We start from the raw sequence: 10,086 nt of genomic DNA, 5'->3' as shown, positions 1-10,086 counted from the left end.
TTTCTGACACAGCTCATGACAGAAACAAGCTGAGAAAGGCTGTGTTGGATGCATGGAATTCCAAGAGTTGCTAACAAACATCAGACTCTGGATTCAAAGCAAAAGCCAGCAAGTATCAGCAAGTCCTGATTCCCCCACTCCTCCATAAAGGCTTTGGATCTTATTAACTATATTTGGAAAAAAACCCATTAAAAACGGCTCACTGTAGGATATCCTACCCTCAGGCAACAAGTTGTGATCATTGAACGTTTCAGAAAACCTTGTGTGCTTTGTGCACCACATGCACCACAGGCAGTGGGGAAGATCCAGCATTTGTGTACACATGAACATACAAGCAAGCACTGATAGATATTGGTAGGAGTGATACCAAGACAAACCAGTGCACTGATGTGTGCCTACGCCACATCCTAACACAAATGGAACAAGTCACAAGTAACAGTACAAACCTGTTGCAATTTCAACACATACATCTTAGAAAAAGACAATGCATGTACCCAGCCCTAAGACAGTGACAAGTTTGTGAGATAACTTTAAGGTACCAGAAGAGGAAGGCACATTAACCTCTGGTTGGTCCATTTTGGTACTATTTGGATGAGTCATAGTGATTTATATACCCTGAGACTGTGGGAGACCTTGGAAATGAGAGGAGACCAGGTGAAAGGGCAAATAAAAAGTACACGTTTAATGAGATTATAAGACTCAGCACCTGAATTTTCCCTTTTATTAAGGGAATCTAGAAAAGCAATTCCTAAGAAAACAATGTATTGACTCCTATATTTTTGTCCTGAAGTCAAAGAATCAACATCTAGGACTACAGAGACATTGCACTATGTTGCAAGGGTTTTTATACACCCTCTCAGTTTCAGTCCAATGACCAGAATTCGTATACGATCAAGTGTTGGTGGTTTTTTAGGGTACAGAAACAGTCAGGCATTCCACATTTTCCCAACTCTGCCAAACCTGGCACCCTATTTTTAATCTGCATGCACTTTCTTAGGCCACACCACTCGCAGCAGGACACTGGTAGGAAAGACTGTTAGGAAATGGGAAGATTCCTTTCTGCAAGAGCATTCCTATAATTAGTCAAGTACCACGTGGTTTTCATAAAGAAACCCAGCATCACAAACAAAGAGATACTTCCTAATTTTATTCTTGAAAATTAACATGGAGAGACAAGAATGACAGGCATATATATCTGATCTCTCTGAAGATGTTTCTGAGTAACTTCATTCACATATCCCCTCTATTTTTTTAAATTCCTCAGGAGTCCCAAGAGCTGTACCAAACACTGTTGACCTTTCACTCTTTCTCTGGTGCCCCATGCCCTTCCTTACCACACAAAGTGCTCACTTGCGGGGCAAAGGAGAGCACATGCAGGCAGAGGTCCCTTCAGACAAGAGGTGGCTGTGTTCCCCTTTCCACCCTCCCTTGTGCATACACAGGTGAATTCCTGGTGTCTGTACTTCAGAGACTTTCCATCAAGTTACTGAGGGGCACTGCCTCACTCAGAAATGCATTTTAAGTTGACATCACACCATGGGCTCAGACTGTGGGGTGGCCAGCAGGACACACAGGGATTTTCACTTGGCTTTAGGTTAGAAAGCATCTGCCTGGCTATCATAGGAGTCCCAGGCTCAGCATGGGCTGGCCAGAGGATCAGCTCCACCTGCATCACATTCAGCTCTGCAATAGTGTTCCTTAGGAACGAGCAGTACCCCAGTCCAGTAAGTTAGTCATAGCAGTAACTGCAGAAGAAACCAATTAAGAACATATCAGACACCCTGGAGAAGTGAGTTTATGGAAAATAAGGGCATGAGATAATCACAGACATCAGAACTCCCACCTGGCTGCTGAAAGACACTGCTGCTTTTCCAAGGTGCAGTAACTGACAGCCCACCTGTTCTGCGTTTCTTGCAAACAAACCAAACTGGTGACCCCCATGAAGGGTCTAGGCAAACCTTGGTGTTTCACACCTACACCAGGTGGGTGACAGCAGTTCACAAGGCCTGTAAGTGCCTCACAGCCAAGGGGCAGAAATTAAGACACCAAAGCTCCATTCAGCACAGCTGGATAATAACTTTAATCTGTTAATTCTGCAGCTGCAAGCTATATACAAAAAGCAAGTACTCAGGTGAAGGAGGAGGATGAAATTCTGGAGGAAAATGATCTCTAAGTATCTTAATCCTTAAGATATAAAAAGCTGCCAAAGATCTGAAATGGAGACAGCAAATATAAACCCCACAATACAGTTCAGGAGCTCCCCTCATTAAGGGAGTCACAGGAGTCACCCATGATGTGAAGGTAACCTTTGTGGACAGACTAAGACCAGTAAAATCACTGGAAGCTCTTGTGATGATCTTAAAAATGGATTTGTGAGGAAAATTAACAACTGAGACTAGGAACAAACACCTACTAACTATTCTTTGGTAATTTACTCACCTTGAACTACCACCAGCAGCACTCATGAGGGAACCAAACAAATGGACTCACTTCTTTAATGCAATCCCAGAAAGCACCAGAGGAGAGCACCAGCAAATCTCCTCCCTACCAGCTTGACTGCACAAGGGAGAAATATCGAGGAATTATAGGAATAAGGTGTTTGGTGAAGAGGGTGAGCACCACCCTCATAGCTGTGCTCAAGCCAACACTGCAAAGTAGCTTCTGATTCCTCGGGAATGTCCCACCACGTAACACCCAGCTGTTACTTAGCAGCTACTACCCAGTACTTACAAGCTAGGTATTACCTAACCCATAATTTAGTCACTGGTTTGATTACCTGTTATTGTGAATACCTAAAATGTAACACCCAAAGATACCCAAATTAACATGGTAGTCTACTGAACAGAGCTGAGCAGTAAGACTAACTTCTTCCTACACTCACTGGCAGCACAAAAGATCCCACATGACTGGAAAGTCAGTAGCAGCGAGTCTGAAGGTGTGTTATGATTAAAGGTTTTTTCTCTTCTTCAAGTGAGAGAAACCAGAGTATGTTCCCAGCAATTACTGTATAATCTCATCAATCAAACACATACAAGGGCAACTGCCCAGTTCTACAGTCTGAGCCAGCCTCCAACTTCTACACAGCTTAAAATAAAGCAAATTGAAGGTCTGAAGCACAGCTTGACAAAGTGCCAGTGAGCCTACTTCTGCTCGACTGAGGTCACCTCTGCAGGGGCAATGTCGCTACAGCAAAGACTGGTGTGATTTGGGTTGGAGGAGGCAACCCCAAACAAACCATTCTGGCAGGCAGGAAAGACCAAGGGAGGGAAATGTTTAAGAAACATTGGAAAAGATAAGATGGTCTGAAAGATATGCATGTCACTGGGTCTCAGCAGAGCACAGTGAGCCGTTCAAGCAGCTACTCAAGCGCAGTCACCAGACAACTCCATCCATCACAGGGGTGTATCTGCCATTTGAACAACCGGGTGCACCCGACTCACCTCTCTGTGGAGCCTGGAGATTCCCTGCTGTGCAGCCATTCCTGCACTTCAATGGGAAACCCTGCATTACTAACTATGATCCTGGATTTCAACTGATATGTAACCCAATAGGGCAACAAAATCAAATCAAGTAAGAAAAACTGAATTTTTTGTCCTACTTCTCCTATCACTTATCTTTGGACAGCTGGCATATAATTTCCTTTCTCTGCCTCAATTTCTAACACTGATTGGAACAAAAGTGACATATGACCAACCATACACCATTGCTACAAGCATTTAACACCACAGACACAGGCTGGAAATTAAGTTCTCACTGGCCCAATTAATTTGTGTGTTTACAGCACTACCTAGTTTGTTTCTGGTTTTGGGGGAGGATTTTCATACAGCAACAAAGATGGTTCCCTTCCCAAGAAGTTATATTTCTGAGAAATCAGCCTGAAAGCAGAATACACAGAAGCATGTGAGAGTTGAGGAATTTTACATCACTGTCCAGATTCATCTGAGAATTGTCCAAAGCTTCCTATGCAGAAAAAAAAAAAAAAAAAAGGAATAGGACACTCACACTACCAGGCTTTAGGACCACATATTGAGGTACCTGGGGAGAGAGTCAGCAGAGAGGGACAATTTCCCAGTGGTGCTTCAGTAACCTGGAGACTTTGCAGAAGAATCAGCCTCCATATTTGAAGGCTGAAGCTGTATCCATATAAATACTTTTGTCCCCTTATCATGATCTAGAATATGCTTCAATTATTAGATCAACATCAGGGCTAGAATTTCAAGACCAAGAGTTTTCCTTTGACATTGCTGACACTAAGTGCTTACACTAGTAACTGTTGTTTAAGCAGAACTGGAGGACACTCAAGTAGACTCAAGTGTCTAGTTTCTCTTAAAAAAACAAACAACGAAGCAACTTCAAACCAAGCCCAAGATTAAAAAAAAGAAGTAGAACATATTCCCTGTGACAGAGTGATCTTACACAGCATCTGGAGGAGTAGTCCAAGAAAGACAAATCCTGCCATACTTCACCAAGACTTGTTTTTCTGTGTATATTTCCACTTTTCTAAACATCTGAATTAACCAAAGCAGTACATTGCCAAAGAACAACACAGGCACCATTATAACATCTTTAAAATTAAACGATTAATAGTTGACAATTGCACTGGGTAAAACCATCACCCTAGAATGCACATGCTGAACTTGAAGGGCACTGGACCTGTTCTCCCCACCCAGTCCCCGGTGAGGTCTGAGGGGGTCTGAATGCAGAAGGCAGCAGGGGATTCAGAGAAAGCCTGAGCCTCTCCTACAGCATATGCTAGTGCAATGTGAGCTGCCACCAAGCTATCCTCCTGCATGGACAGCTTCTTGCTTTCATTAGTTAAGTCCAAGATGCACTCTTTAATACTGGATACAAACAATAGTTTGTTTATTCCATTAAGTTATTAGAGGGGACGGCCAACCAGAACACTAAAAACGAAAAAAACTTCCACAATCTGGGACAACAACAGTTCTGGGTTATAGGCAGTTTATGAAGAACTCATAAGCTACCTCAACAGCACGGTCAGAAACCTTGGCCCATCTGGAAAATGGATAAGAGTTAGTTCAGTTGGAATGACTAGCTCCCATTTCTTCTCAGCACCTCTGCAGGCCCTCAGTGTAAGGTCACCCTGCAACAGCCACACTGCACAACAACCTGTGCAAACTCCAGTTGGGCAAACTGATACCTGGGACATGCAGTGAAAAAACAGAAGGTCAATTTTTGCTCTTGGCACTGCTGAAAACTACAACTGGAAGAAAAACGCTCTTTTTAGAATTCCTGAACTTCAGACTTGATGGGCAATACCTCTGGGGTATCTGTTCGTGGGCTCCAATGAATACAGCTTAAAATTACTGTATCCCTCTACATATAAACAGAGTCATTAGACTTGTACTTTCAAAAAATAAGATCAACCCAGGCCAGGGCCAGGCTCTGCAGATAAAGTAGTAGCTTATCTCTTATAAATATTTTTCATATTTTTTTAATTACAAGTAGTCCTCACTCCAGGTAATGGAACTGACACAAAGTACCTGCACACACGCAGCCCGGAGACTTTCACAGAAAGCCCAGGAGCAACCACTCTATAAGAAAGGAATCCTACCTCACAGCAAAGTAGAGGAGGGGGCACATGGCCAAGACAGCCTAAATGTGGGGGAAGAGTCATTTGGAGTAAATACAATAAAAAAGAACTTCAAAACCCCTTCATATAAAGGATCAAGGAGGTTAAAGCAAAAAACTGGTTCAAAAAGATGTACAAAACTGTTGGAGACCAACAGAAAACTCTGCCAAAAAACAACTTGCATTTAAATCAGGAATCAATGGCATCACACAATTTCGTTGTTAAAAAAAGGAAAAGTGGAAATCTGTGTAGAGATCAGCATTTACGAAGAGTTATTTTTAGCTCCAGAGACCAGCGTAATTCCCATGAAGTCCTGATGGAAGGGGGCCTCCTGCCACAAAGAGTTTCGTTCCAGACGAGTCGTAGCAGTGGGTGTAAACAGCATTTGGGAAGTAATTTATGTCAGAAAAGTAATTCCTCCAGGTTTCATCGTGATTCTGTTAAAGGAAAATTTAGATTGTTATTGTTGCCGAACAAACCCAAACCCTGTTTCACAAAAGCAAAGGTAGCTTCCAAAGCCTAAAAAGGGATATTTCTTCTTAATACTCCTAAAGCCTCATACAGACCAACTAGAAGATACCAGAGTTATCCTAAAGCTTTTTCTGAGGACATTTGGGCCAAATGTTGGAATAGGGAAGTGAAGGGTAGGGACATCACAATGATACAAAAGGTAACGGATGTAAGCTAAACAAAGCCATTATCTGCTTTATGATAACACACAGGAAAATGAACTCAAGCGCCTGCCTCACCTCAGGAAGCCACAGTTTCTAAAATTGTACACAATTAAATTAAATCTCTCTTGCTTTGAGTACCACATTAGAGCAGCATGGCCTTAAAGGAAGACAATTTATTTTCTGTTTGAGGTTCTGAAAACTAGAAGTTAGACTACATTTGAAAACCAAAAGATATAAAATGTAGTTAATTTATGAATCGGTGGATAAGAACAGTAGTCAGTAGGCCTCAGGGAACTAACTTTCAATACCCTTTCACAAGGGTTTCACAGGAAGCAATTCTGCAACACTTCTTGCTTTTCACTGTTAGTTATTGGTTGTATGACCACTGTTTGACTGGAACACATTGCATACAACAGCTCCTGTTACCACAAAAAGAACTGGTTCAAGCCCTACAGCATTCCTGTGTAAAGGGTCTCCTACAGCTACAACCTACTCACCAGCCAACCTTTCCCCGTTGTCAACTTCAGAATTTCACTTCCTCCTAACTTCTGCTTCTGTCCAAAGCAGCCACGCGGGGGCTTTTCATCCAGAAACCTCTGGGCTCGGATATCGTAGAACAACAAGGAGCCTTGCCCTGTTCCCACCGTGATGATGTGCTCGTAGAAGCTCACCGACCGAATACCTGTCAGACAGAGAAGGGAGAGACAATGTAGTAAGGAAGATGGATGGTTTGGCTCTGCAGTTCTGTTGTTTCATGTCTAATACTACCTACTAGTATTCTCCACAACACATAAGTTTCCCCACTGCTATGGAGCAGTGTAGACAAATCCCAGTGATGCTATTTGAAACAGCAGCTTTGATTATATATGCTACTTCCCTCCTCCTTTGAGGCTCCAGTGATGGTGCATAGTAAGCAGTTTAATCCTCATCAGGCCCCAGCTCTGCCAGATAAACCATCTAGGATCAAGAGAGGAAGAAGAGTCTGCCACAAGCCTCTAAGCAAACACCCCATGAGAGAGTGTATGGCAGCAGACAGAGGAAACAACGTCACACTGGTTCCTTCACAAGCTCACACCCTTCTCTAGCTGCCTGCCAAGCTGAGATAGGTGACCATCTCAGAAAATTTACGGTTCCAGCTGCCAACAAGTGTGGTGTGCTGATCAACAGGCTAGCTGTAAGCAAGTGTAACCATAATAATCACTAATCACTTTGCTGCTAAGCCATAGCAGTCTTATACATAGTTCTGAAGCTGTCTCCACTCAAGTACTCTCACACAAGCACACCTTATTCTTAGCAGCTAGCACTTTTAGCACTTCATCCAGCAATGAAAACAGACTAGGAATCCTCCAACCTAAGCAACACCGTGTTCCACCAGTACATGGGAAGGTACAGTCCAAACAAAACACTCTTGCACAACTCAGTTACGCCATTAGACTGAGCAAAAGAATACCTTTTGTTTCCACATACTAAAATCTAAATTTGAAGCCCCAGTTAATCAAGGATCCCTTGGAAACACTTGGGGAGATACGGTACATCGGAATTTGCAATGTGCAAAATGACTTGTCATCTCATCTCTCTTTATTGTGCAAAAGGCTTGATCTGTGTAAGCACTTTACTCCAAACAACTTTTCTGTGCAGATTAAACTCTGCCATATCTATGCTTCTTCCTGCACAACACAATGCCAGGTTATAAACCCTAGGGATTTTTAAGCCCTCTTTAAAGTATCACTGGATTACAGTTTAAACAAGCATTCCAACAGGAGGGGAAAAGAGTGAGTTACACCACCTACATCCACATGCCAAGTGCTGTCACCATTCCAAGTGGGACTGAACGTCACAAAACTCGTCATGTCCGGGAACACACCCTGCAGGACACATTACAGCAGACACCCAAGAGCTGCAGATGCAGCCAGGGAGTTTCCCCTTCCTCTCTTGTATGGAGGCCCAACGAGAAACACACCCTCGTCCTCCCACCTCTGCAACCTGACATTACATCCACAGCACCACCACCCGTGACACACTTAAAACAGGCAAGGCCAAGTTGTCATTCTCCAGATATGAGGTGAAGTCTAGGCTGCAGGCTAATAGGTGGGAAACCACTGTGTAAGGCTCACACCTGCTGAATGAGATTTACCAGATTCATATAGAATCTCCACTTCAATTCAGAGAGCTCAGGTGCAAATGCACCTGAGCAAGCTGGAGACATCTTCCCTCCACCCCCATTACACAGGCCTGGCTCTGCAAATACACACAGAAAACTTTAAGCCCTCACAATCATGTAGAGCAGCCACTTGGATATGAGGAGAAAGGCACAAGAGTAGACCTTCTCTTATTTTTGCTCCAGAAGTGCTCTTGACAAGCAATCCTGCAGAACACTTACTTAACAGAAACAGGTGACGGTGTACGAAGGCAGATAGCATATACTTTTCCATGGAAGTTATTAATAAAGAGCTATTAAATGCAGAACAACTGTGGATCCTTCCCTACCCAAAAAAAAGTGAAGGAATCCATGATGTACCCTCTACTAAGAGGGTATTTAGAACAGGCTTTCAAAACAGCACTTCAAATTGGCTCCTGAGGGGCTGAAGTACCTCAGATTAATCACTCCCATCAAACTAAAAGCACAGCCTGGGCCTAGAACTGATCACGGTAAGCTCCCCTATGTTCCCAGCACTCTACAGCCTGTGGACCTGGACTTTTTAAGTCAGTAGATTGAGCCTCACATCCAAGTGGCAGGGAGGGTCTACAGATATGAACATGCAGTGGCATGTCCTATGCAGAGAACAGACACAGAGCCTGTGCTGCACAAGTTCTGTCTGCTGCATCAGCACTGCTGCCTTCAGGACATGAAGTCAAGGGCATACAGTGTTGCTCTGCAGGCCAGTCAAGCAGAGAGTATTTGCTTTCTTAGATCAAGAACTAGTGTCCAGGGCCTGCACTTTCCTGTTCAGCTGCTAAGGAAAATAACACTTAGAAGATGCACTCAAAAGCATTTGTTACCTTCTCACATAGAGCAAACAGGGGGAAAACTAGTCTCAGTTCCAGCCTTACTAAGCCATGACCATTCTCTGACCTGCTCTTGTACACGAAACTAGTGAGCTGAAGTTCATGTGGACTTACCATGTACAGCAGTTGCATTTGGAAACTTAAAGCACATTCAGGTACCACTTCAAAGCACTTGAAGTCAACCTGGACTTTACCCCACAAATCAAATAAAGAGCCCACTTCCTAGAGGTGCTGCACCACTCCAAGTCCCAGGGGGACCAACACAAATTTGGAACACTCAGTGTCTTGCGAGTTACTGTTATTTACATGTCTCTACCACCACCCCAAACAAAAAGATTCACCTACTATGCAGAACAGAAAGCAGCATTGAACAAAGGCTTTCTCCAGACATGAACTGGAGATGCCCTAGAGATACTCCCTACACAAAGACAACCCTCCCAGCAGGGAGGATCGTATACTCAAGGTAGAAGCATTCAGCCACTGCTGGAGACCACATTCCAGTGTCTGGGCGTTTTTTCTCTATGACACTGAAAGGTGACAGTGTCAGGACCTCCACAGACTCCTCATAACAGCAGTTCAGGACAAGGGGTCTTGCTGATAAGTTGTCTAGGTGACATTTCCTGATATTATACTTTTCCCCTAACTGAAAAAAGCAGACCCTGACACTGATCTAGACAACACCATTCAGTAACCACACAAATGAAATTTCCCTAATCTTTACCTACATACATCCTCTTCTGATAAGTGGCCTGATGAAGAGATGGATGTCTAGAGCCAAGCTAAATAAGGACTGCAGTTTATTAGTCTGGCACT

The 10,086-nt window shown here is 43.4% G+C and overlaps 1 protein-coding gene across 1 annotated transcript in view; it reads right to left on the bottom strand.

Moving 5' to 3' along the window:
- Window positions 1-5,157: 5,157 nt before the first annotated feature.
- Window positions 5,158-10,086, bottom strand: part of DCAF12 (DDB1 and CUL4 associated factor 12) — a gene marked incomplete at its 5' end in the record, with an annotated part of 12,140 nt that continues 7,211 nt past the window's right edge. The window contains 2 exons of the mRNA XM_009075250.1: window positions 5,158-6,030; window positions 6,765-6,949. Coding sequence (XP_009073498.1) covers window positions 5,872-6,030; window positions 6,765-6,949 — 344 coding nt within the window. The remainder of the gene's footprint in view (window positions 6,031-6,764; window positions 6,950-10,086) is intronic.

This window comes from Acanthisitta chloris, unplaced genomic scaffold (assembly GCF_000695815.1).
Source record: "Acanthisitta chloris isolate BGI_N310 unplaced genomic scaffold, ASM69581v1 scaffold7665, whole genome shotgun sequence".
NCBI classification, from domain to species: Eukaryota; Metazoa; Chordata; class Aves; order Passeriformes; family Acanthisittidae; genus Acanthisitta; species Acanthisitta chloris.
The sequence above is the reverse complement of the archived record's forward strand: the minus strand, read 5'-3'. Positions and strand labels throughout refer to the sequence as shown.